Source organism: Festucalex cinctus, chromosome 5 (assembly GCF_051991245.1).
Source record: "Festucalex cinctus isolate MCC-2025b chromosome 5, RoL_Fcin_1.0, whole genome shotgun sequence".
Classification (NCBI taxonomy): domain Eukaryota; kingdom Metazoa; phylum Chordata; class Actinopteri; order Syngnathiformes; family Syngnathidae; genus Festucalex; species Festucalex cinctus.
This window is the reverse complement of record NC_135415.1, coordinates 6,069,718-6,097,500: the sequence shown is the minus strand read 5'-3', so window position 1 is coordinate 6,097,500 and position 27,783 is coordinate 6,069,718. Positions and strand designations below refer to the sequence as shown.

General features: G+C 38.3%; 1 protein-coding gene across 4 annotated transcripts in view; it reads right to left on the bottom strand.

The window, feature by feature from the left end:
- The window catches only part of acacb (acetyl-CoA carboxylase beta), a 44,286-nt gene that overhangs the window by 6,135 nt on the left and 10,368 nt on the right, over nucleotides 1–27,783 (bottom strand). For 2 of the 4 annotated variants that reach the window (XM_077522894.1, XM_077522896.1), the window contains 36 exons: nucleotides 26,947–27,156; nucleotides 24,925–25,095; nucleotides 23,578–23,739; nucleotides 23,338–23,501; nucleotides 22,275–22,425; nucleotides 22,090–22,193; nucleotides 21,916–21,997; nucleotides 21,702–21,847; nucleotides 21,482–21,632; nucleotides 21,265–21,399; nucleotides 19,946–20,092; nucleotides 19,668–19,856; nucleotides 18,663–18,763; nucleotides 18,477–18,565; nucleotides 18,260–18,384; nucleotides 15,757–15,870; nucleotides 15,538–15,651; nucleotides 15,369–15,458; nucleotides 15,175–15,293; nucleotides 14,868–14,891; nucleotides 12,857–12,997; nucleotides 12,674–12,773; nucleotides 12,496–12,603; nucleotides 12,357–12,413; nucleotides 10,619–10,660; nucleotides 10,299–10,514; nucleotides 10,044–10,199; nucleotides 7,947–8,150; nucleotides 7,682–7,837; nucleotides 5,429–5,551; nucleotides 5,092–5,361; nucleotides 3,836–3,933; nucleotides 3,654–3,774; nucleotides 3,470–3,580; nucleotides 130–273; nucleotides 1–47 (listed from right to left, as the gene is read on the bottom strand). The exon at nucleotides 1–47 is cut by the window's left edge and continues 74 nt beyond it. In XM_077522894.1, coding sequence (XP_077379020.1) covers nucleotides 1–47; nucleotides 130–273; nucleotides 3,470–3,580; nucleotides 3,654–3,774; nucleotides 3,836–3,933; nucleotides 5,092–5,361; nucleotides 5,429–5,551; nucleotides 7,682–7,837; nucleotides 7,947–8,150; nucleotides 10,044–10,199; nucleotides 10,299–10,514; nucleotides 10,619–10,660; nucleotides 12,357–12,413; nucleotides 12,496–12,603; nucleotides 12,674–12,773; nucleotides 12,857–12,997; nucleotides 14,868–14,891; nucleotides 15,175–15,293; nucleotides 15,369–15,458; nucleotides 15,538–15,651; nucleotides 15,757–15,870; nucleotides 18,260–18,384; nucleotides 18,477–18,565; nucleotides 18,663–18,763; nucleotides 19,668–19,856; nucleotides 19,946–20,092; nucleotides 21,265–21,399; nucleotides 21,482–21,632; nucleotides 21,702–21,847; nucleotides 21,916–21,997; nucleotides 22,090–22,193; nucleotides 22,275–22,425; nucleotides 23,338–23,501; nucleotides 23,578–23,739; nucleotides 24,925–25,095; nucleotides 26,947–27,156 — 4,682 coding nt within the window. Of the gene's footprint in view, nucleotides 48–129; nucleotides 274–3,469; nucleotides 3,581–3,653; nucleotides 3,775–3,835; nucleotides 3,934–5,091; nucleotides 5,362–5,428; nucleotides 5,552–7,681; nucleotides 7,838–7,946; nucleotides 8,151–10,043; nucleotides 10,200–10,298; nucleotides 10,515–10,618; nucleotides 10,661–12,356; nucleotides 12,414–12,495; nucleotides 12,604–12,673; nucleotides 12,774–12,856; nucleotides 12,998–14,867; nucleotides 15,004–15,174; nucleotides 15,294–15,368; nucleotides 15,459–15,537; nucleotides 15,652–15,756; nucleotides 15,871–18,259; nucleotides 18,385–18,476; nucleotides 18,566–18,662; nucleotides 18,764–19,667; nucleotides 19,857–19,945; nucleotides 20,093–21,264; nucleotides 21,400–21,481; nucleotides 21,633–21,701; nucleotides 21,848–21,915; nucleotides 21,998–22,089; nucleotides 22,194–22,274; nucleotides 22,426–23,337; nucleotides 23,502–23,577; nucleotides 23,740–24,924; nucleotides 25,096–26,946; nucleotides 27,157–27,783 lie in introns of those variants that run through there. The other 2 variants (XM_077522895.1, XM_077522897.1) reach the window with 2 other exon arrangements.

Here is a 27,783-nt window from a genome sequence, read left to right as displayed (position 1 = left end):
TCAACTGGATCCGTGGTTGGCACAACGGGCACAGAGGAGTGGTTGTTCTGTCAGAAGAAGAAACAATCTCTCATTAGTGACACAAATGGTTACCATGGAAACAGAAGCATTTCTAAGACTCGGCAGAACCTTCGGCATGTAGGATAGCCACTGGAGAATGGTCACGACGCCCTCAAAATCGTCTGGCACGGTCGTGTGTGTGACTCCGTTGTTGTGCATGATCTGGATGCCGCCCAGCTGGCTGTTGGAGGTGTACACCTCTCTGCCCAGAACCTGCAAAAAAACCAGGGCTTACTTCAATCTATTAAAACTTTATTTATAAAGATTGTACCTCAAAGTGCAGCAGAGATTAAAATAAAAAAAGAAAGTTGAGTCCATGTTTCCTGACGATAACACCAGAGACCAACCTGTACATGCTCAGGTTAAAAAGTAGTGGGCCTAAAATTGAACGCTGGGGCACACCAAGTGACTTTTATGGACCCTAGAGCAGCAGGTGTACGAACTCGCCATAAAAACCTGTCAGTTTGGATGTGAGCCATTTGTGGAGAGCACCTGAGAGGCCAATATGTACATAAAAACTCTGCCATTACTAAATTACAAGTATATTTCTTTTAACTCATTAAGGCCAAGAGCACGTGACCACGCGTCTCCCTGTAAACCCGGGAGAGTGGATATGTCTTTTTATTTTGTTTTGACCATTTCTTGGTCTCTTCGTGGGCCTCGTAGCATGTCCTGGAATTTCATTCGAGTATTTATGGTTGACGCAGATCCGTGGGAGTTATGAAAAAATGATGCGATTGACGACGGCGAGGGAGGATTTCGAATCAGTGTAACGAGTCGACAGTGACATACTCTTAACTCTTTGTCTGCCAAGTTTGGGAATTCCCGAACCGTACAACCCGACCGTATAGCGCTACCGACGGGAATTCCCGAAAACTATGCTTTTAATTTACAGAGTAAAGCCTTGGCCAGCTGTGGTCTCAGTTTTCAACTGATCCTGTACTGTAACGACTAACTATGGCCATTAGATGGCAGTGACTACTCTGTGATTGCATCCTAACACACAATTTTCTGTGAGCCTTGAAACATCAGTCAAAATGCTCTAAATCAGCTGGCACTATGAGGTGATCTTTTCTGAAAATGGCTGGCAGGCAAAAGGTTAAGAAATATGTTTGTAGACAATGAGGAAAATTTTGAAGACTTTGTAACGGAATGGATGACGAATAATTACCACTCGATCCCCCGAGGTCATTACAACTGCGCTCCAGCATTTAAGGTAAATATGCCCGCAGATGCGACATTTGTTTGCTGATTTAAAAAAAATACAAGACTGTCTCAGAAAATTAGAATATTGTGATAAAGTCCATTATTTGCCATACATTCTGGATTAATTACAAATCAACTAGGGATGCACGATAATGCTATTCTCAACCGATACCAATAATTTAGAGGTGCCGATGTCAATAACCGATAAGTAAGCTGATAATTGTTTGCAAAATTAACTTGAATACAAATATGCTTTTGAGTCCTACTATAAGTCTAACAAACACATTGAAACATTGTATAAACTTTGCACAATGTTTCAATGTATGTAAAGCACCATGAAGCTGAATTTTATTGACATGAGCCACAACCACAACAGATGGACCAACGGGCCATGTCTATAATTATTGCTGGATTTCTTTAGTATCTGGTTTATCTGTATGAAATCAAATTGCTGATAATTATCGGCAGATTTCTCTATTATCTGGTTTATCTGTTTGACATCAAATTGGCCGATAATTGCGATTTAATTAATTTATTACTTATTAATTATTAATTAATTATTAATTTATCAATTAATGTAATTATCGGCCACCGATATTATCGTGCATCCCTAAAATCAACTGAAATATTGCAAGCCTTTTATGTATTTTAATATTGCTGATTATGGCATACAGCTTTAAAAAACTCAAATATCCTATCTTAAAATATTAGAATATTTCCTCAGACCAAGTTCCCTACTAACCTGACCTGGCTCTGCCATTTTTTCCCTTCTTTCCCAAGTTTAAGGGAGTGATTCAAGAGGATCCGTTTTGAAAATGTGGACAATATCGAAATGGCCAAGATAACAGAGCTGCAGAGGATGTCTGCAGAAAATAAAGAGTGCATGAAGATGTATCAGGTAGGTCTGGGAAGGTGCATTTCACTTCAGGGGTATTGTTTCATGTAATATAACTTTTGTGACCTTAGTCTTGTAACTGTGACACACCTAGTACAGCAGTGAAAGGCACGAGTGTAAAAACAAAAACAAAAAAAAACAAAAAAACATTCTACTTGTGTGCCCTAGTCATTCACCTAGAGCCGTTTTGTCTTACTCGTGAGAAAGTGTGTAGTGTACTACTCCTATTGCCGGATATTCAATAAATGCTCAGCTTTCCATAAGAAAGCAGTACAGTAGTGGAAAAGGGAATACTGGTAATACAGTAAGACAGTCATTCAACTAGGTCCCCATATTTGTTCTACTAGTGAGTCTTGCTGAGTTGCGAGTGTGAAAAAAACAGCATACTAGTACGAAGTGATACTAAGCATATCAATCAAATGTTCCAATGGCTTTAAATAATGCTGGATTTTCAGCCTTTCAAGCATTCCAATTTAAAAATATATATTAAACTACAAATGCACTGCATAAGTAGAAACTCAGATGACTGAGGCACAAAAGATAATTGATAATGGAATTAATCAATAAGCGGTGGGTATATAAAATGTATTTACTTGTAAAAAAAAAAAAAAAAAAAAAAAAAAAAAAAAAAAAAAAAAAAAAAAAAAAAACTGGATTCGCACTTCAAAATGTTTGCTTTGTTCTTGTTTACTGCAAAACTGATGTTTATGTGCAGCACTTTGTTTACAGCAACGCCTGTTCTTAAAGCGCTTTATAAATAAAATTGAGTTGAGTTGAGTTCATCACAATATACTAATTTTCTGAGACAGTCCTGTATATATTGAAGACTTATAATAATAAACTTCAGCTTGTGTGGACGCCATAGGCTCTAAAATGTTTTTGGAATTATGTTTCTATCTGCTTCAGTAGCTGAGATAGCAATTATTTTAAATATTGTTGAATTTCCAAGAAAAAGTCAGTTTTTTTTTTATGTATAAATATCTGCCTCCAAAATTACATTTAAAGAGGAAGTCTATCCAAAAAAAATATCAGAAGTCAAGTGAAAATGACATCACGGTTGTTCAGGTCTCAGGTAACAACCAATCACAGCTCAGCTTCAGAAAACAGGTGAGCTGTGATTCGTCATTGCCTGAGCCCTGAGCAACTATAATGTCATCTTTATTGCAAAATGGCCGCCCCCTGAAATGGATAAAAACAGTTGCATTTTGCTACATAACTCATATTCCACAAATGTAATATTTTTAGACTAGTGAGGTCACATATAACATACTGTCAAGAAATGTTTTTAAAAAGAAATGTTTTACAAACCTTGTTTAGCGCACTTGCTCCAGTCAGGATAATGTGAGAATTCTCCACCTGGATCACTCTCTGGCCCAAACGTACCAGATATGCGCCAATTCCAATAGCACGGCAGGTCACCTGGAACACCAGAAATGTATCAAACCTGAGTGACGGAAAACATTCTAGTTCCACGTCTGCTATGCAACCTTACCATACTAATTGTAATAATTTCTTCATAGGCCTGAGAAGATTCTCCAGCAATGGTTCCTGACCCTCGCAGGTTCTCTACCCCAAGACCTTCATCCTTCCCGATGATGTCAGTGATTATGTACCTGAGCAAAAAAGTGAGCGTGACCAACGATACAAGGTGGACTAAAAGTTTGTTTCTTCTACCTTGACTCCCCTCCTTCTTCCACATGGTGGCAGTGCACGGAATTGGTGGCGCTGATGCGTGTATAGTCATGTGGCGTCAGGTAAAGATACTTAAAACCCTAAAAAACAGAGATACACACGTCACAATCACATGTCACAAATTACAGGACAGTTTTTTGGTGAGTCATTTCCTTAAAGATCTCCTGAAATGAGTTTTGCAGCAATGACGCCAACCATCCTCTGGACGCCCTAATACTGTATCAAAAGAAATGTTCACGAAATTGTACCTTGTTGTAGTTGCAGTCTCCACTAGAAAGGTCTACTGTTAGCCTAGCATCAAACGAGCTGATTTTGGTGGGCGTGGCCAAGGCTCGCCAGACTTCCGTGTGTTTTTGACTACAAAATGAGTTGGCCGTGGCCAAGTCTCATCTTTTCCGTGTGCTCCCGTTTACAAACAGTCTTTACGTCTGCACCTGAAGGAATATTGGCAATGCTTTTGCATGCTTTACTTTCAATACTTGGTACCGATCCCAAATTCCTGAAGCAGTCATCAGTTAAATGTTTGCCACAAACTGTCAGGGCTGCTAAACCCTCCTCACGGTGCACATTTTCCGGGTACAGCTACTGGGATTGACACCTGCGTACCGGTCGAACCATAAGTCATACGGGGAAAATGCATTCCCGGAACCGGGTCGACCTCTACTTTCCATCGGCGTCGGTGCCGGCCCTCCACGACCCTCCGGGCCAGAGATACAGGACCGCGAAATCGGCCACCTCACTCGCGGGAACTAACCCTTTTGGGAGTTGCTTGGGCATATTTAATGCATAAATAAAGTCCAACCACAAGCCTTTCTGTGGCAGAAGAAAATAGTTTTTGTTGTCCTCTGTACAATTTGGTTCAGAGCAGTTCCTATGGGGTTGTTTTGCTGCCATGCTGTCCTCCTGCTGGTGCTGCTGTTTGTTCGTGGGTTGGAAATCTCCGGCGGTGGGAGGGGTTGAAAACTGTGAGGGTGGAGTGTGCGCTGAGCTAGTAACATGTAAAATCCTTCTAAAACAGTCCATTTGAGAGTGCTGTTTGAGCTAATGTGATACAAACGCCCATATTAAAGGGAAACATGGGTAGTTGATCTTACAACTTGGGGACTTTGTCTTTTTTCAGGCTGTAGTAAGGCATATTTATGACCAAAACCCCCCAAAAAGTGAACATTTCCTATGGGGGCACCTTTAACTGGTACCCACAGAACCGAATGAAGCGAACGCCAGCTGGTCCTCCTCACCTTGTAGGGGTCAGAGGGGTCAACCCAGGCCACCTGAAACATGTGTCTGATCTCCTCGGCAAGACCGATGCGCGCTCCGCTGTTGGCGGCAATGTAAACGCGCGGGATTCCCTCGGCTCTGGCCAACTCGGACGCCCTGAGGAACAGCTCATCTTCCTGCGGTCCAAACGAGCCGATCATGTGGGTGATGTCGTTACAGATGACGACGATGTCTCGACCTTCCGGATATTCCGGTGTCTTCATCTTCATCTTGAAAGCAACTATTCCCACCTGATAAAGAGAGTTAGGAGGAAATAACCGCACTGACGTAATGTATTCCGACAGATGTGTATCTTACATCGTTGTCTCCAGGCAGGCGGTTCAGTTGCACCAGGCGACCTTGTGGGTCCAAAACCAGCTCAGTGCACATCAGCATATCTTTAGGATATTTGTCCCCTGGACCCCATTGCTTAAAAAGAGCCTATGGAATGATTTTCAGGTGAGAGAGACCTCTTCGGAACAGGAAAAAGAAATGACAGCATTAACTCATTTTCTCCCAAAAACGTATAAACACGTTCTATTTTAAATTAGGGATGTAACAATAAGCTCAATATCATGATATCGTGATATCAAAACAGGCCACAATATCGTCGTTGTCATGTTCACGATATTTAAATGCAAAAAAAAAAAGTCAGGTTGATTTCTAGCACCCTCTGGTGGCTAGTTTTTTCGTGCAATTTAATTTTCATTAGGGATGTTTTGGCCCCTTCTATGTTTAAAATCTTCAATAATTGTCAGAGTAATATGCCTGTGAAGAAGGTCAATATGTGGAGGAACTGCATTAACAACATACGATAATAATAATAATAATAATAATAATAATAATAATAATAATAACATAAAGCACAATATTGTGCTTTTTTTTTTTAGTATGAGCTCTTTTTTTTTTTTACAATACAGTGGTACCTCTACTTACGAAATTAATTGGTTCCGGAAGACGGTTCTTAAGTAGAAAATTTTGTAAGTAGAGACGCATTTTCCATGTAAATGCCCTAATCCGTTCCGAGCCTCTCAAAATTCAGACATAAATGTTTTATAAAGCATAAAAATGCATCAAAACATGTAACAAATACATGTTAAAATTAGATTATTGCGCAATAAATGAGAGTTCTGCGTAATGTAAAAAACAAAGAATAGAGTAAAGAATAAAAATGATGGTCATTTACCTTTTTAACTGCTGTCCTCATCGTTTTTTGCCCTCTTTGGTTCATGTTCTCTCTCATAAGTGTTTTTTTCTGCCTGGTGTTTTGCAAAGAACTGATCCAAGGATGTTTTTTTGTTTTTGTTTGTTTTTTTGTTTTTAAACAATGCCACGTAAATGTCCAAGGCAAACATCATCTTAGTGAGCAAACACCCGACTGGTGAACACTTTTTCTGACCGATTCTTTTAAACAAATTCTGAAACATCATGGAAACTTCCGGTATGGCGAGGCATCTTTCCCCCCCCAAAAAAAGGCCTGTCTTGTCGTAATTAAAAATTTACTGTGCCTTCATCAATCACCAATTGTTTGAATTTTTGCACAAATTCGTTGGCCGTTAGTTCATACATTTACGGAAAACTATCGGAACACTTCATGGGCCGCGGGATGAATGATGAGGACGATGTATAGACACCGATCGAGTATCTAGGCTCATAGATACCTATGGTAGAGGTTCCTCTTAGCCAATGGGATGCCAGAAACATGCACAAACACCGATCTAGTATACGCTCATACCTATGGTAGAGGTTCCTCTTAGCCAATGGGATGCCAGAACGATGCACAAACACCGATCTAGTATTTACCCTCATAGGTACCTATGGTAGGAAATAGCCATAGCCGAAAGAATTTTGCGTTCGGTAATGTATTTTTACCTTCGTATCTAGAAATTTCTTTCGTAACAAGAGGCAATATTTTCCTGTTGAGGCGTTTCGTAACTCGAAAATTTCGTATGAAGAGACGTTCGTAAGTAGAGGTTCCACTGTATTGTGACCTTTTTTAAATATCGGCAACCTCCCCACAATTTCGTGATAATTATCATATCGTGAGCTTCATATCTTCATATTGTGATATCGTATTGTGACGTTGGGATATCGTTATATCCCTATTTTAAATATTGCCATGGTGCCAAAAACAGAGCATAAAGAAGGCTTTGATGTAGCCTCTGACCTGAAGAGGTCACTTAAAGCAATGGTACTTATTACAAAAAACAGCCAGCAGGTGGCAGCAGCGTATAAGAGCTCAACCAGTGCCATGTTGCAATAAGCTCTTTTCCCCAGTGTTTTCAACAGGTTTGTAAATAATGAATAATAATAAACTTAGCTACATTCTAAAGCTAATTGCTTCAAAATGGAAACAGATAGAAATATACTTTTCTTCATGATGAAAGAACAGACTCTAATCTTTCTTTTGGTAGTTTCCATGTTTTTATAGCAATAGAACACAATATTCTGTGGGCCTAGCAAAATCAGTCAAAATCCTGTAAAACGGCAGGGAGAGAAGCGGGTTGCTTCAGTCAAAATGGCTGGGAGTGAATGAGTTAAAGTTGAGCAATTGAGGGTTCTAAAAAGGACCTGCTTGAACATCTCCGGGAAGTCATAGACGTAGGTTGTGCCCAGAGTTTGAGCTTGGAAACGCTTGGCCTGCAGCAAGTCTTTGGTAACATAAGGAGTGTTGATCAACATCCCTTGCAGAGGTCCCTGTTTGTCTCCATAAGACTGGAACATAATCTAGAGGGGAAATGACAGGAAATAAATAGTGGATTATCTTAATTCACAAACTGTATAGCATCTTGGAGTAGTAAAATGAAAGAAAGTTACTCAAGTGGAATGTTCTCACCTGTCCAGAACTTGGGTCAGTAACCTCCTTATACAGACTGATGTCCAAGTAATAGCCAGACTCATTGGTCAAAAAAAGTCGAATAGGGATGGCGAGCCCAGTGGGAGTCAGGCGAATGTTGATTTTCAGCTCAGCTTGCAGGACTCGCAGCTTCCAGAGTCGGCTTCCATACCGCATCACCATAGAGCGGACAGATTCTTCAATCTGACAAACAAAAAGCAGATCATGTTGAAAGAACAAGTCAAGTCGAAAATTAGATTTACAAAGTTAATATGTTTCTATGCGCCTCTAATAATCTAAACACGACATTCTAATATTATGATATTATGTTTGTGGAATATGAATTAAGAAACAAACAGCATCCGTTTTTAACCATCTCAGGTGGGCGGCCATTTTACCACTTGCTGTTGATGACATGAAATCACAGTGCCGAAGGCTCTGGTAACAACCAATCACGGCTCACCTAGTTTAGTCATGTGACTTTCACAAGCTGAGCCATGATTGGTCTTTACCTGAGTGATTAACAACTGTGATGTCATTTGCAGTTGGCAACAAGTGACAAAATGGCCGCCCCCTGAGATGGATAAAAACGGGTGCATTTTGCTGCTTAATTCATATTCCACAAATGCAATATTGATCATTTTTAAACTAGTAGGGTCACATTGAACATATTGTCAAGATTTTTTGGGGGGGAGGGGGGCTCAAATTCCCCTTCAAGAGAAAATACCAAATACATAAATGTTAAAGAGATACTTCACTTATTTAGCCCATTATAGCAATAAAAAGTTAATATTTTGTCTATAATTAATTTGATACTTTCATTATTTTTCAAGTACAATTAGTACCTTTAAAAACAAATTTTGCAACTTGCTGTCGACTGAAAATGACATCACAAGGGCTCAGGTAACCAGCTCAGCTGTTTTCAAGGTTTGGTAATGTGACACTCATAAGCTGAGCTGTGATTGGTTACCTGAGCCCTTGTGATGTCATTTTCAGTCAACAGCAAGTTGCAAAATGTGTTTTTAAAGGTACTAATTGTTCGTGAAAAATCATGGAAGTATCAAATTAATTAGAGACAAAATATTGTTTGACTGCCAAAAATGGCTAAATAAGTAAAGTATCCCTTTAAATCAAATACAAAAACAGATTGTAGATCATTGAATATCACTGAAAAAATCTGACATGTACAGGAAGTCCTCGAGTTACTTCGGTGTTCCGTTCCTACAATAGCGATGTAACGCGAATTTTGACTTAATTCGAATTTCCCCATTAAAGTCAATATTTACATCAAAATAATTTGCTCAAAAAAAAAAATCTCAAATACATTAAAATTAAATAAAAAATAAAAAAGATGCTGTCCAAGTCTTTGCCGTTGTTCGGCGGTGTCTCTCCTTTCTGTTGTGTTTTTATGTCTAGCTTCGTTTCCATGGTAACTGTTTTTTTTTTTTTTTTTTTTTTTCTTGGCTGGACCAACATTGATAGAAGGAATAATTGTAAATAAGATATCATACATTTGCTGCAATGAGGAATTGCTTCTGCTTGCAATGAATGAATGCTCTGCACTCACATTCATATCTTAACAGAAGATGACTCAAGAGCACAAGAACATCTAACTTAAGTCCATTTTGAAATGATTGCAAACTTGACCACAGACGTACTCAGCAATCTTCCACTCGCACACACATAGACAAACAAGTACACTGTGTTCCCACTATGCTTTGCATTTGCATTTTTAGGATTGGAACACCCATGTAACTAGGGGCGTGAAAACCAAATAAAAAGAGAAGGGTGAGGAGAGGATTCTAGTGCAGAATGTCAAACTGTTAAACCTGACACGTAGCTCTCTTCTTTTTTTCTTTGAGGCCATTATGTGGGGAAAAAAGAGGGGCGAAAAAGCCAAACATACTCCCACAAGTGCACAAGCTGAGGGTTAAATAGCGGACGAAGGGAAAACAATGTGGGCCATATGGCGGGACGAGGAGGCAAAATGGCGGACCGGGCGTAACGGTTAAGTCGAAACGCCTTAGGTCGAGTGCGTCTTAACTCGAGGACTCCCTGTATTCTGAAAAATGTGTGCAATATTGGCTACAAGCTCACTTTTGATGGGTCCATTATGACAGTGGGGACAAAGTTGAGGAAGATGTGGTTGCAGTCTGTGCGAACGGTCGTGTTACTGAAGGCCACCTCCAACTCATCCATGGCCTCCAGCAGAAGACGTTCCCCCTCATTCTGAAGATACTCAAAAGACGCTTCCTGATTTGCACACCAACACAATCCAAATACCACATTAAGAAGTAGTCAAAGAAAAATGCTTTTTGAAATTTTGGGGCTTTTCTGACAATGGCCTCTTGCCTTTGTAATCAGATCAGAGTGGCGGATAATAGCTCGGATGAAGAATCTGTAATCTGTAACTTCGACACCCTCCTGAACATGAGCAGCTCCCAAGTAGAGGTGCATTTTGTGGTTGGCACATGGAACGGCGGTCAGGTCGAAGTTCCTCATGCGATTCAGTTCCAGCTGAAACGCTAAAGCTGGCTCCAGATTACGGTAGATCCGATCTTCCTGGAACTGCGCATAATAACATATTGAGGTTAACCAGCTCTTCGGACAGCAGCACAACTGAAGACGTTTGATATTCAAATTCACTTTGAGAGTAAAAAAATGAAAAATACCCCATCTCGAGCTCTGAAAGTGAAGAACTTGGGGAACTCCCTCTGTTGAAAAGCAATAAAATTATTTACTAGATATGTGCTGAACAGGATGAGCTGACCATGAACTGGTTTTCAGTCAGTCACAGAGCACAAATAGAAGGGATAGACGGTTATCGGGGCGAATATTTGTCAAATCGACGAATAGTTCACAGACTGTTTTTAACTTGTCGCAAAGACATTTCCAACATATTCAGACAATTTTTCCCTGTCTGTGAAGATCTTTTGAAACCTTTTACAAACCTGGACAAAAACCCCAAATTAGCTACTACATTTGCATTTGTCGCTTAGTGAGATGCAGGGATCTTTTCATTTATGGATTTATTTAAATTTCCACTAATAAAATTAAGAAATTATGTTGACATTTTAGAAAACTTTATTTACAGTAGAACATTTTAGGCAACTATTTACTTGCATATTTTTTTAATTTACCGAATTTTCGGATGATACGTCGCTCCGGATTATAAATCGAACCAGCCAAAAAATGCATAATTAAGAAGGAAAAAAACATATATAAGTCGCACTGGGGAATAAGTCGCATTTTTGGGGGAAATTTATTTGGTAAAATCCTACACCAAAAACATACATGTCATCTTGAAAGGCAATTTAAAATAAAAATTAAAGAGAGGACAACAGGCTGAATTAGTGTACGGTATACTAACGTTACATGACTGACATGCCTGGTAACGTCAGTAACGACGTAACATATTAAGAGTTTGTAGCGAACAGTGACGGGAGTCGGAGGCAGAGTGTTGAAGCACGGAGCCAAAGGCAGGCGTTTTATTGACATCAGCTTCTGAGGTCTTAACAAGCAACTCCCCACTCAGCTAGAAGCTAACAGGCTAACTTCCCTTTTCCACATAACAAAACCTTCCCACCCGGAACTCTCCCTTCGTCCCAAGTGAGTGAATTATGTTCCCATCACTACAAGTTATTCATATAACTCTAGAATAAAGAACATGCTAACAAGTTTACCAAACTATCAGTTTCACTCCAAATCACTAAATCCAATGAAATCTTCATCCTCGGTGTCACTTTTAAACAACTCCCCCAACTCGGGAGGTAGACGATGCTCTTCTACCGGCAATGTTGAACTTATTAACACAGGCCTAGAGCGCCCTCTTGCGGTTTGTGTTAATTTCACACACAAGTCGCACCAGAGTATACGTTGTATTCCCGGCCAAACTATGAAAAAAAACTGCGATTTATAATCCGAAAAATACGGTATCTTAACGCATGCTGATAACCATAGAGGCTCTCTGCAATTTGTTTTAAACAAATTTATAATATAAATTTATAATTAAAATTAAAAGAAAAGGTCATTTCTGAAAAAATTGACACTAATATTTTCTCTTTAACTTCAAATGAATATCGGCTTGAAATATCGGTTATCGGTCTCCTTGACTACTAATAATCGGTATTGGCCTTGAAAAAATCATATCGGTCTATGACTAACAACCAGTTCTACCAAGCAAACATTTACGCTTGCATTCACGCCAATTCACAATTTCCAGGTGACCAAACATGCAAGTTCTTGTAATATGGGAGGAAACTCGAGTACCGGTATAATCTCAAAGCCAAGATTCAAACTCAGAACATTTGACTATGACGCAGACGTCAGATTCCAACCAATATGGGCCTCTTTGAACAACATCTAATCATTTGTGAAAAACATATTTATTCACCATGACAGTTTATTTACCTTCTGTGCAACCAAAAATGTGATTCTTCTTATGCCATATTCAAAGAGGGATGATCTCTAAGGATAAAAAAACATTTGTGAGCATTTCTGTACTTATTTGAAAATACAATGTAAAAGTCACTAAATTGTATGAACTGACCTTCGACTGGGCGAAGGAAGTGAAGGCAGTGACTAAGGCATCATCATCCTCAGTGTCAGCTCTTTTTATTGATACATTAATGATGTGAATTGGATTTTCCCTGGTGTTCTGTTAGGAAGAAGAAGATGATGTATCCCCAAAGAAAAACAAAACAAAACAAAACATCAAGAGCAGTCACCTTAAAGTTCTCATCTTCATAGAAACTGGAGCAGGATTCCAAAAAGGGCTGGTTCTCCAAAAGAGGCTCTGCAAAACTGCAGAGAACTTCATCAAAGTTCCTATAACAGAAATATCAAGTCAATAGCTTTAATCCCCCATAAATGTGGAACGAGATTGAGTCGAAAAATAAACACGGGTTGACCTTGTGAAATCGTCGAAACACTGGAAGGCTACCATCGCGCCCATGCGTTGACAAGGTGGAGACAGAGCTCCCTCCAGGAAGAGATCACTGCTCTGACGCCGCATTTTTAACTGGCCTGAAGCGTTCAATGGGATGGGAACCCTGAAAAAATAAAGATAGGCGGGGACTAGCCGATAGCACCACTGAATTGTCACTGTAGAGATGTGCAAGGGAATGTTAACTGCCACGACTAATATTTGAGGAAATTGCAGTTGGATTTTTGCATATTAAGTATAAAGTGTCCCTTCGTTTATCGCGGGTTCATCTTTCGCGGCCTCGCTGTTTCACGGATTTTTGAAATCTTTTTTTTTGTTTGTATTTAACAGCATGCTTTTTGGTTTGTTAATTTTTTTTGGTCTTCGCGTGGCCTCTCTCGAACCCTATGTCCGACCGGGGACATACATGCATCCGCGGATTCGTCTCGATGAGACCTTTCCAACGGTGTCACTCCATGACGTTGCATTCCGGAGATAGAAAATATATACTGCGCTGTATAATAAGTACATTTAAAAAGTATATACTTTTAATTGAAAAAATGACTGTAAAATAAAAAAAAAAGACATAAATAATGAACGAAAAAGCATTTATGATAAACTAAAAATCATACCAAAGCAAAAAAAAACATATATAATAAATGGGGAAAAAAATATTGTGATTTATAATAAGTAAATTTAAAAAACAAAAAAACAACAACATACTTTTAATGGGAAAAAATGACTGTAAAAAACAAAAAGACATAAATGATGAATGAAAAAGCATTCATGATAAACTAAAAATCATACCAAAGCAAAAAAACATATAATAAATGGGGAAAAAATATTGTGATGTATAATAAGTAAATTAAAAAACAAAAACAAAAAAAACACTTTTCATGGGAAAAAATGACTGTAAAAGAAAAACAAAAAACAAATAATGAATGAAAAAGCATTCATAACAAACTAAAAATCATACCACAACAAAAAAAACATACAGGTATATAATAAATAAATAAAAATATATACTGTGCTATGGAGGACCAAAAGTGCCAACATTAAATAAATAAATACACCATTAAATAATTAAATAAAAGTGTCATTAATTAATTAAATGTGTCAGTCCTCCATACTGTGCTGTATAATAAGTAAATAAAAAAATCCAAAACAAAACAAAAAACAAAGCGTACTTTTAATGGAAAGAATTAATGTAAATGAAAAAAGAACATATATGATGAATGAAAAAGTATTTATAATAAAGTAAAAATCATACCAAAATGAAAAAACATATATAATAAATAAATAAAAAATATATATACTGTTCTGTATAATAAGTAAATAAAATAAAAAACATACTTTTAATGAAAAAAAAAGAACGCAAATATATGAACATATATGATGTAAGAAAAAGCATTTATAATAAAGTAAAAATTATACCCAAAAAAAAAAAAAAAAACATATTACAAACAAAAAAATATATATATAATTAACGGAATTTTTTTATTTATTTTTTTTTAATTAACGCAATTTCCATTACCCCGTGTAGTTTTTGGAACTTAACACCCGTGATAAACGAGGGAACACTGTAAACAAGAATAATCACCCTCATGTACAATCAGATTTACATAATTTTCCCATGAAATTAAAAGAATTATGATTTGTTATCAAGCTCAAACTCGTAGCCCTAAATCTAAGGAGAATAATATCTCAGGCAGGAGATTTTTAAGAGGTAAACAAATGATATGACAACTGAACCTCTCAAAAAGCTCTGCGTCGATATACAAGTTGAGAGAAGCATACGGAGAAGATCAGCTTACAAAATAAAATAAAATAGTTGAATTACAAAGGACTTGTTAAACGGTAAAAGTCCTTGAGGGCAAATGTTTCTGGATACAGAGGAATAGGAAAAAAAAAAAGGCAATACAATGCAACTAGCATGCTTTTCTGTGAGACATATACACACCATCAGGTGTAGTTGGCTGGGAGGAGCTTTACTCTACCTGTTCAGAGTAGGGCTGCTCCCTCTGAAATAAGATGATTGACAGGTGAATATTAGCAGTGGAGGATCAACATCCTCCTCCACCTCTAGGCATTATGATTTACACTGCACATTCCAGTTCAGTGGGCTAAACTACTCTATAAAGAGAAGGTTAGGCATAAAAACATGAGACAGAATGTTATCTTAGTACTCCCCCCCCCACACACAGTTGCGCTCACCTATCAGAATAGCATTTGTGGATTTGTGGTTCGGGATATTCAATCAAGCTAATGAGCAGAAGTATTTCATCAGTTTTAGCAAAGTGTTACCTGTTGGGATGCGATGATGGCAGCATAAACTGGAAATCTACAGCACACGTTCCGTCCCGCAGCTGGTGATGCTGGATGCTGTTGAGCTCGTAAGCGATGTAAGCCCGACGCACATACACCTGGGGGGGAAACAAAAACGGAAACTCATCATGTCATTATTAGTGAATTTCAAAATAAAGCATCTCTTGGTGTACCTCAAGCGCAGCCATGCAGACGACTTGATTGGAGTGGTAGAAGAAATTGGGCAACACATCAAAAATTGAAGTCTCAGAGAGGATGAGTTTCTGGTGGAAATGGAAGAAAACAAATGATTGGATGTCTAAGATGGAAAAAGTGGTCCTGACATGTAATCACAACATTTACCTTTAGGTTTTCAGGGCAAAACTGATGACCGTACATGTCAATGGCAGAGAGGAAGATGGATTCCACTTGGTTGTGCCTCAGTTCATATGACGGTAAATGAGAGGCAATCAGCACCTAAGGCAGAGAATTACATATTGTGAATTGTCTCGCTCAAGCTCAGTAAATAAAACTTGAAACTCGTGATGTGACAAATATGTACTGCTTTGCTCAAAGTCTTACCTGTCTCGCTCTTAAAGCGACTTTTGAGTTCTCCATCTTACTGAGCTGAGTGAGTTCATTGAGAATCACCATCAGCTCATCTGCCAGAGTTGGATCCCTTCCACAAAGTTGATCCTAAGCAAAGTCAAAGATAGTTGTGCTGAAATTAAGGGTCTCAAGTCCATAAAGTTTTTTTTAGTGCTGTCAAACGATTAAAATTTTTAATCTGATTGATCACACTTTTTAATTTTGATTAATCACGATTAATCAGCTAAATTACTTGCATAATATAAAATACAAAATACTAGGGGTGTGAATTGCCTAGTACCTGACGATTCGATTCGTATCACGATTCACAGGTCACGATTCGATTCGATTCCGATTAATCCCGATACGAATGGTCACGATTCGATACCGATTAATCCCGATACGAATTTATAAGTCGATTGTTGCGATTTTTTTTCATTCATATTTAGAAAATACTAATCAGTAAGCTTGTAGAGTGTAAGATTTATATGAAAATGTATTATTTATTTATCTGAAATTTCAGTCTTATAGAGGTTGTAATCTGTTTCATGTTTGAACAGCATTAAAATAAAAATATTAAGGCTTAATGTGCCGTTCATATAACATTCATCCATGCTCAAGGTGTGAATCCTAAAAAAAAAAAAAAATAAAAAAAAAAAATAAAAAAAAAAATTCTCGATTCTGCCGATTATTGAATCGATTCGAGAATCGCGCGATGTAGTATCGCGATATATCGCCGAATCGATTTTTTTTTAACACCCCTACAAAATACCGTAAATTTTATTATCTGAATATCATTTGCAAACATTGATTAAACGCATGTACGCAATTGCATGTATGCATGCATGCATGTGTATTGCTCAAAACGTAACAGCATCATATCAATTGGGTGCAATTCAGCAATTATATTGCAAAGAACGTACTAAATACTGACGAAAACTTGGTAACGCATCATATCAACTGGGTGCAATTCATCAATATTAATTAATTAAATGCAACTTACTTTTGTTTTATCTAAAGTCCCGTCGGGGTGTTTTTCAAAGTGAAATTTACCACCGAGCAAATCAACTGGAGTCACCCCGCTCATCTTGGAATAACAGGAGGAGGAAATGCCGTGCATAGATCTAATAACTGACCTGCGCAGCCTTCAATGTAACCATCTGCTGTTACATTCAAGGTTCAATTGCGGTCCAAAAAAATAGTGCGATTAATATGCGTTAATACGTGATTAATGCGATAATTTTCTGTGATTAATTATTATGAATCTATTAACGCTTTAACTTTGACAGTCCTAGATTTCTTCCATTGGAATTTATCGTAGGATTTCAATAATTAACGTGTAATTAATCGCAAATTTATCGCGCATTTTATATCTGTTCTCAATGTGAAATAAGAGAAAATGTTCATGTTTTTCGTACTCTTTTTAAATTAACATAAAAGTGGAAAAATATGTTAATCAAAAACAAATATTGGTGTACCTTTTAGTTCATTCATACAGCAATTTTATAGTAATTTATAATTTATTCATGAGTGATTTAAAGAGTTGAAAAGATGTAAAAAGGAGTGTGCAACATTGATTTGTGTTTGTCATTTTTCTGTCACTAGATGGCATTAGTGTTTCATGCTGGACATTTGTGGCAGCAAGTGCTGTTTTCTTTTCATATTAGGAGCTAGTTAATTTGTAAATGAAGCAACTTGTGTACAGGTGCTATTTTTTTTAATTGTAAATTAAAATTTGACCCCAGTCAGCACAAATATATGCATTATTATTATTATTATTATTATTATAATTATTATTATTATATCTACTACTAAATGAAGTTTGAAGTTTAAAGTTTATAATAAGTAAATTGTGCTCTAGTGACTCTTTTGCCTTTATTTTCTTACGTTTTATATGGATGCGCATTATCTTTAGAAACGCAGCTTTCCTGCAAACGAGCCAAAATTAACACCGATGTGTTACCCTAGTTCGGGGGTCTGCAACCTGCAACCTGGAACCATATTTGGAACCTTTTTTTTTAAATGGCACTCAAAATTTTTATTTTGTCAGAAAGAGATGAAAGGTAGATGAAAAAGCTTTAAAAATGACTGTAAAATGTCCAAAAAAGAAAGGAAAAAAAGCAGAAAATTACCATAAAATGTTCATGAAGTTGCCAAAAATGTCAGAAAATTGAATAATAAAGGCACAAAAGAAAATGTTTTTAAAAAGTAACTAGAAAATTAGCAGAAACAAAAGCAGAAATCCTGAAAATTACCATAAAAGGTCCACAAAACTGCCAAAAGTCAGAAAATTGATTTAATAAAAGACAGGGATTTTTCATGCTCAAATGTTTTGCGGCTCCAGACAGATTTTTCTGAAATATATTTGGCCTAAAATGGCTCTTTTGACAGGAAATATTGCTGACCCCTACCTTTGTTAAAGGATCTTTTCAGTTAATACATTATTAGTGTGCTAATTTTGATTTTCATTTCTGGTTGAGTATGATGAAGGCCTTACGATGAGCATGGTGACCAGGATGTTCTTCTTGAAGACCTGGGCATGAGAAAAGATGTATTCTAGCACAGGACTCATGTCCGGCTTGTACTGCTCTCTCAGGTTGATTACGCACTTGTCGTAATGAGCTGTTTATGGAAAATGAGGACATCCCATACACGATTTAGTGACACTAAAAACGGTTTTAAAGCAGATACTTTTGATCAAATATTACTGTCACCTTGTTGAAACTGTATCTCAACTTGAAGGTATCGCTTGAGCAAATCCAGAACCACAGATTTCATGTAACCGCGTATTCCACTGCGATACCTAGAATACGTCATAAAACATGAATCAGTGTAATCACAAACTCCAAATCACTAGCATATTTTCTTTTACTAATAAAAATGAATATGAACAAGCTGACCTCTGTACCAGTTGAACGATACTTTGAGTGTTAATGAAAAACACCTCTCGATCAGCTTTTCTCTGCAGAGTGGCTGCATGGCTGTCGAGAATATTTGCAATCTGGATTGAAAAAGAATATTACCGTTTAGTTTGGAAATTGACATAACTCAGCATTAATAAGTACAATCCAATACATTACATACACGATATTTTTGCTCGGGTTTGAAAGTCACTGGAATAATGTCTACTTTTATGGTTGTAGCAGAGGTGCATCTGCAACATACTTGGCATTTTTAATATTTTTAAAAATAAAGTAGCCAAATTGCCTACTCCTTCGCTCTCAGCCATTTTCACTGAAGCAACCCCCCTCACTCTCGGCTGTTTTACCGGATTTTGACTCATTTTGCCAGGCCCACAGAATATTGTGTTCTATTTCTATAAAAACATGGAACCTATCAAAGATTAGAGTATCTTATTTAATTTGGGGGGAAAAAAAGTATTCTATCTGTTTCCATTTTGCAGCAGGGAAACAGTTTTTTGCAATGTGGCACTGGTTGATCTCATACTCTGTTGCCACCTCGTGGCCGTTTTTAACCATGGCTTCAAGCATTCTTTTCAGTTGGCTGCATCAAAGCCTTCTGTATACTCTAGCATAAAAAACATCAAACCTGTAAATAAGTTTTTGAGAGCGTGGTAATATTTAAAATAGAACATGTTTATACGTTTTTGGTAGTGAATGAGTTAAGTCCCTAAAAAGATGGGTGTTTTACTAATTTTCCTTGATTTATGATGGGAAAAGGAACATTAGTCGATCCATTCATTTTTAATAGTGGTGAGCTGGATCCTATCCCACCTAAACATTGATTTGTTGACACTTAAATCAAACCTAACTGTACTCTTATTTTATTTACATTACTTTCAATAAAAATGAAAGCTTAATAGTTTAAAATATGTGGGACTGTACCCTTTTATGCTGAGCATTGTTTTTAAAAAAAATAAAATACAATAAAATGTGATTTTTCACCCTTTGGCTTGGAAACTGGCACAGGACCGACGTGATGTTGCTGGCATATTGGGCCATGACTTTGCGGATATCTTTCTCGACACCAGGTGGGATCCGGCCCGCCACGCTAGTCATGATCTCTTGCAGCTCCAGCAGTGGCAGGGAGGGGTCCCTCAGGGTTTTCATGAGGGTTGCTACCCACTGTTTCAACTGCAGAAACGAAGAAAGAGAAAAAACATGCTTGAAAGTCAGTATTATCAATTAATGTTGATCCAAATTACGTCGCAGCTTTGATGTACCTTGGTGCTAAAGTAGGGCTCTTCGAGGCAATAGCCCTCCATTACTTTAACAAGGTTTTCAAGGATGCTGTGGAACACCTGGTGGAGCTTTTCCCCAACTATGGGTAATGGGTTCTGGGGTGGTAGGGTGGCTCTATTGAGCTCCACCTAGATCATGAGAGAAGAACATGGTTAGACTTATGTTTGGTTTAGTTTATTCATATTTTCCTTTCGGACACATTACATCTTACATCAATCACATCACATCATTTGCAACATTGACAACCGAAAGAAGGGCTGACGGGTAGAAGCCGAGGCTTATTCAAGACCCGTCCCCATCAACCCATTACTATAACGCATCAGTCATATACGTTATTTAGAATAGTCATTAATTTTTAATGTTATCCATCCCATACTATCCCAGACACTGCTCGCTCAATTCATCTTCAATGTCCATGTGTAGATTGTGGCTACTGCCAGTCATTTGGAACTGGTGAGTCGGTCCCCAGACGCCACCAGCAGGCCCACACCGCCAGGCGAGCAGCCAAGGCAAACACAATTCTTCTCTTTCACCAGTAGCATCTTTGCTGACCTTGGATCAACTTACACACTGTTGCTAGCACTTTGTAGTTCTTGATGACTCCTGAGCGCGACCCAGCCAAGCTCACCCAGCAGAGCGGCCCACGCCAGCCGCACTCCAGGAACCAGATCACCAACCCCCATTTTGACAGCAGTTTCATTGTAGCCACAATAGAGCCTTATCATGTAGCCTTGACTGTTACAACAAATGTCCAAATCGAATTAGACCCAGACAATATTTAGATTCAAACGGGAACAGCAATACATGTTATCAATGCAGGTGTAAAAACAAGAGTTAGCCTTGGCAATGTCAGCAAGTAATTAAATATAACTCCAGCTTTGGGTAATTAGTGATATTGTTGTTGTGATGTTGTGAATTACTGTTGTCTCTCAAGCGCCGCCAAATCTTCAGCTCTTTTCACGATTCGTGTATTTTGTTGACCAGAGTTATCTTTAGTTTGAATAAAAATTCAGCAGTCTTTTGTCCACGTGCTTTCGATAAGTCCATTCTTTTTCATTTGTCGCGCCTTTTTGGCGATGTCAGTATTTCGTTTGGTGAGATTTTCGTTGATGTAGACATGTTTACCAAGAAGCTTGTGACGGTCTCTCAGAAGAACAATCTTTTTCTTTCTGTCAACAAACCTGATCAGAACTGCCGGTGGTCGTGTTCACCACAGTGTAGAGAACTCAAAAGGTACTACGTGAGCTGTCCACATGACATTAATTGGTTGCAATATAGTTTTTGTAATATAGTCACTTGCCCGGTGTATACTGCTTGGGTCATCCAAGTTCATACGTGCCATCACACAGCCGGACTCCAAAACTGCCCCGGGCCTCTTGACAAAATGTATATGTCCTGCTTGATGTACAGTCAGTGTCATCACCATCTTCATCACCTGAGACCAGAACACAAAGCGTAGATCACATAAAATGCGGTTCTGTCTTATGAGTAGTTTGAATCCATCTCCTCAAATTCACCTCGATCTCTGCGTAGGTCTCGCCTGAGCAAATATGAGCTCCATCGGCAACAATGTACTGCAGGAGTTTACCAGCAGAGGGCGATCTCAACATAGAGGGATCCTTTTCTTTATCAAACACGCAGGTCTTGTTGCCAACAATGATGCGGTAGCTGCAAATTAAAGTCGTACACGGAAAAAAAATGAATTCGGTCCTACTCTGAAAGTAATATAATGCTTACCTGTCCAGCTCCTCTTTCATATACGTTGTATGGCTGCTGCCATCATAGGAGAGCAGAAGGCCACCATCACTGAGCCGGTGGACATCTATTTCAATGTTGGAGCCATTCATTATGATGACATATGTTGTCGGGGACTGGCGTGCGACCTGATGTCAACCACAGAAGGTACTTCATTTAGAATGAAGTTCACTATGAAATGGGAATGAAAAGATACCTTTAAGCAGAATTTGACCCCTTCGTATATGAGATCGACACTGACAGAGTTGAGGAGGCTGGCTGCAGGCAGAACCTGGCCTCTGTAAGTACAAACGTTTAGGCACACATTTTTTTTTTTAAATCATTAGTTTTATTATGATACATGTTCATTTGTGAAGTGTTGTGTACTGACCTTTCTAGTGAGTGAAGAAAATCAGACATGCTCTTTCTGAAGTTTGCATCAGCAACATGCAAAGCCCCACAGACGATTCCCAACATAGTGTCTGGCCTCTCTGCCTGCAGAAAAGTCACAACATGGCCTCTTGTGGTGAAATTTACCAGACCAACATGTTAAGACAGCTACCAAATGATGCATACTTGAACTTTCTCTGCAATCAGGTGATCCAGCCAGCTAGTGTCGATGTCATTGTTTCGGAAGCTCTCTGTTTCTAGTAATTTAATGAGGTATTCAACAGTGGTCCTGAAATCCCCTCTGATTGACAGCTCCTTCATTGCAACCACCATGTTCCTGGAGCATTAAGTGACACAGCAAACAAAAGGACAATAAGTAGTGTGTGTTCTCTGTTCTTGTCTTATACTATTAATTGCAAGCATTTATTTATTTATTTTTTACAAATTCTGTCTTCTTCCCATGCCAATCTTTTTAAAGGGGAAGTCAACCTTTAACGTTTCTTGACAATAATATGTTATATGTGACCTCACTCATTTAAACATGACATTTTGATTAATATTACATTTGTGGAATATGAGTTATGGAGCAAAACCCAGCTGTTTTTGTCAATGTCAGAAGACGGCCATTTTGCCACTTGCTGTCGAGTGAAAATGACATCACAGTTGCCCAGGTCTCAGGCAACAACCAATCACAGCTCAGCTTCAGAAAACAAGTGAGCTGTGATTGGTTGTTGCCTGAGCCCTGAGCAACTGTGACGTCATCTTCAGTCAACAGCAAATGACAAAATGGCCGTCCCTTGATATGGATAAAAACGGGTAGATTTTGCTGCATAACTCATATTCCAATCACGCAGTGCTTCTCAATTATTTTCTGTCATGCCCCCCAGTAACAAGAAAACAAAGCGTGTGCAAAGCGCACACCACCGAGCTAATGCTCCCTGCGCACACTCTGCCAATGATGAGAGCTCCACTGCCCCCTAATGTAGTGGAGGTGCAATTGCACTTTATTCTAGGACAGTAAAAAAAATCAAAATAAAAAAATCAAAATCAAAAAATCAAAAAGCATGTTCCCCGAGGTCAAACGCGCCCCCCTGGGGGGGCCCGCCCCACTATTTGAGAAGCACTGCAGTAACGCAATATTAACCAGAATACCGTATTTAGACTAGTGAGGCTGCCTACAACATATTATTGTCAAAAATATACACATAAATGATATAGCGACATACCAGTAATCAAAACAGACACTTACGAAATGGCTTCTTCTCGATTCTCCCCCCAGGAGAAACAGTGCCCGAACTGTGAGTCAGCAAATTCATGCAGACCCCCGGTTGCTCCAACACTAAAGTAACCCCAGACATTTTTACTGCTGCGGAAGTTCAACTCCTGCACAGTGCCTGAGCTGGGTTTGAACCCCTGTAACCAACAAGACAGGAATTATTTTTGGGGAAAAGAATGAAAAATGAATATTATCGGAGAGACTGAGCGCTACCTCGTCAGGGTTCTCACTGGTGATTCGGGCTGCTATGACGTGCCCTCTTGGACTTGGCAGGCATTCTGGAATCTCAAAGTTAATAATGTTGTCACCCCAGGCAGTTTCTCCGTAGAGCAAACGGATATCTTTAATTCTGTAAAGGGGGATGCCCATGGCAATCTGTCGTAGATGACAAAATGGGTGAAAATAATTTAGTTTGTTGCCAAGATCGGCTCATTGAGAAAATATTCAATGAGGACAAAAGTATTTAGACACACCTCAAACAATCAAACCGGACTTAGTTCACAATGATAAATGGTTGCTAAATATTAGCACTTCAGTTTCCCTCTTTGTTCCAACTAGGCATGGGCTGGTTACCAGTTTGACGGTTTACCTGGTTTTAAAAAGTCACAGTTTCAATTAGCTAAAACTGTCTGTCACCGGAAAAGAGCATTTTTTTCTTTTTTTCTTATCAAAGCAGGCAAAGTCTTGCTGTAATATGATTGGGTGCTTGCAGAGATCGCTATACAAGATGCATTTCTGAAGATTATTGTTGAGGACAGCAGCTTGTTTTCACTCCTTGGCTGAGCAGAGAGGGGAGGGTTGAGCAGTTTCACACAGGCAAGAGGGGTGAAGATGACAGGATACCTTTTTGCTATGTCTATTAATTGTACTAGAGTACAAAAAATAAATAAGTAAATACACTTTTTCTTCAAAAACTTGGTGCCAGCGGGTACTAGCTAGCCCCAAGGACAACATGAGCAGACACTGTGGCTTAATAAGAAGAATTAAACAGAATAAGAATGTTAATATTTCCTTCTTTATTTTAACTTAATATGGTCCACATTTTTTAATGTATGAAATATTAATATTTTGTTTAAAATAGTAGATTGCCTTCACTGGGAAAAACACTAATTATGAAGTAACCTAAATATATATTTAAAAATAAATACATAAATTTTAATTTTAATACCGTGATATTTTTGCTCTCAGTTATCATACCGTCTGAATCTGCCCATGCCTAGTTCTTTACGCTCTATTTTGAGTAAACTGTTTGGAGCAGGTCCTTTTCTGTCCTGGCAACACTGCACCCAAGTACAAGCTCAAGCAAACACCTTTGGGTTAAACTAACTAGAATAGATAAACTAGATAAACTAGAATAGAGGTTGGGATCCAATGCGTTATGGATGAATAAAAAAAATACATCCTACACCTAATAGTCCAGAAAAAGAGGAAGAAATGATAGTTGAAAGGGTAAACTAAATGTCTTCGCATTTCACTTTCCTGTAGGCCACCTTTCCAAATGCTTTTATCAATATTGCATTCTCTGTAAGTATTCTTTGGATGATTCGGTAATGATTTTACCTGAAGTTGGGCAGCTGGAAGGTTTACATCTGCAATCATCTCTGTACAGGGATGTTCGACCTGCAGGCGAGGATTTAGCTCCAAGAAATGGAAACTTCCATCCTCGGAGAAAAGATACTCCACGGTTCCAGCACTGACATAGCCCACCATCTTGGCCAATCGAACAGCGTACTAGAGGAAGCAAAATGTCACTATGCAGGCCAAGTTGGAGCGAATACATACAAAAAATTTACATGAACTACGTTAAATGTACAACCCGGAATGCTTCGTTAAGTAGTAATTTTGAAACTCCAAACTTGATGCCCCTTCCCCATCATACAGGACGTTGAAAACTTTTTACTTTTTACCCTGATGCCCCAGGTGTTGAGATGGCACAGCCCAAGTTTGACGTAAATCGGGTTAACCGTGTAGGACTAGGTAACAAAGTGTGACCCCTGTAAATGTGCAAAAATGGGCCAAAATTGGACATTAAACACGCATACCTCACTTCCTGTTAATTTTAGGGTACAGCTATCGAAGTCTTTTTTTTGTTCATCTGGATGTGCTACAGGTGCCACCCAATTTTTGTAGTCGTATAGGACAATTGTAGCGTGACAGGGATCCGTTAAACCTATGTAAACCTACAGAGCTGTTTTTCTGTTATCATGTATGGCGAGTTTAAAATATCGAATTTTTCGACAGCGCCGATGTATGTGTAATGTTTGCAGAGTTTTCATTCACGTTTAGTGTCTCAAAAATGCGATCGTTTGCGGAGAAAAATAATAAAGAAGAAGAAGGAGGAGGAGGAGGAGGAGGAGGAGGAGGAGAAGAAGAAGGAGGAGGAGGAGGAGGAGGAGAAGGAGGAGGAGAAGAAGAAGAAGAAGGGAGGAGAAGAAGAAGAAGGAGAAGAAGAAGAAGGGAGGAGAAGAAGAAGAAGGAGAAGAAGAAGAAGAAGGGAGGAGAAGAAGAAGAAGGAGAAGAAGAAGAAGGGAGGAGAAGAAGAAGAAGAAGGGAGGAGAAGAAGAAGAAGAAGAAGGGAGGAGAAGAAGAAGAAGAAGGGAGGAGAAGAAGAAGAAGAAGAAGAAGGGAGGAGAAGAAGAAGAAGAAGAAGAAGGGAGGAGAAGAAGAAGAAGAAGAAGAAGAAGAAGAAGGGAGGAGAATAATAATAATAATAATAATAATAATAATAATAATAATTCCTTCAGGAACAATAGGGACCTCGCAGCCCGAACTCGAGCTGTGAGCAGCTTTGAAGAGCACTCGCACAAGCCGGGCCACATTCAGATACTGGCACATTGGAATGCCACAATAACCTTTGTTTTGTTTTGCTTTTAAGCCAGGCCTGATATGGGTTGAAAATTTCATGTGTTTTCAGTTTTCAGTTCACACATGTTTAAAACCACCAAAATCAGCATAATTTCTCATAGCAAACAGCGTATGGCCACGGCAAAAGCGTTGAAAAATGTAACATCTTTGCTTTTACCTTTCATCAATTCAAGACAATCAGATAACATTTCGAGCTTTAAAATGTGACCTCTATAATAGGTGGTAAATGAGGCCAAATTTGAACTAAAATTCACAATGGCGGACATCCTGTTAGATTTAGCATACAGCGCCAAGAGACTTTTTTTTGCAGGTCTTAAGTTGTTACTTATGCATCAAACTTCTCATAGATCTTGGTGAAATACACAACTGGGCATTAAACCTTTGTAGGGGGCGCAACTGGGCCATTTTTGTTGGACACAGTACAATTACAATAAACTAAAAATATATATTATTTTGCCAGGTGTGATGAGTGTGCCAGGTTTAATACGTTTTCACTAATGTGGAGACAGCCAAAAATCGGCTTCATTTTTCTTGGCAAATAGCACGTCACCACAGCAACAGCATTTGGCGAAATAAAAAGTTTTGCATTTACTCTTCATTTGGATCATCACCCGCAGATTCAAGTCAATTGGATAAAATCTGTGGAAGGAGTTTTTTAAAATGTGAAGAAACCTCATGGTGTTCGCTGCCCAGGCCGAAACAAATAATGTGACTGACCTGTTCCATCTGCTCAAATGTCGCGTTTGCAGCTATGGTTGCAGGTGCTTCCTCTATGATCTTCTGGTGCCTTCTTTGGATGGAACAATCTCGACCAAACAAAGAAATGGCATTTCCGTATTCATCGGCCAGTATCTGGACCTCAAGGTGCCTTGCATGCTGGGCCAGCTGCATGATGAAAATGGGCGAGCCAGGTACTTCCGTCTGAACCTGCATTCAATATACGTTTGTCATTAAGAAGAGAGAAAAAAAAGAAAAAAAGTACATGCATATGTATGTGTGTGGAAGATGAAAAATGCAACTCTAAAAAATAAATAAACAAATAAATAAATAAATAGAAAATAAAAACGGATCTAAAAAAATATAATAAAAAAATAAAATCCAAAAAATAAATATAACTGGAAATAAAAACAAAAACATAAATAAATAAATAAATAAATAGAAAATAAAAACGGATGTAAAAAAAAGAATTTAAAAAATTAAATACAAAAAAACAAATACCGTACAACTGGAAATAAAAAAACAACAAAAAATAATAAATGAGACTCAAAAAATAAAAATAAGTGTGGAAATAAATAAAAAAATAAAAAAATAAATTAAATAAATATAGGTAGATTTAAATATGAAATATATAAATAAACAAATAAATAAATAAAATCACTGCATTCATATTTATTTATTTCATGCTGCAGAGACTGTCAGCATAAAATGTGTCATGAAATGCTATTCAAATGAGGGGTCGGTACTCAGTGTGATTTGGGTTGGACTTTGCCATTGCAAACTGCCTTTCAAATGGTAAAGTGAGGTCGGCAAACAAGGAAGTCTCGCCAGCTTGCA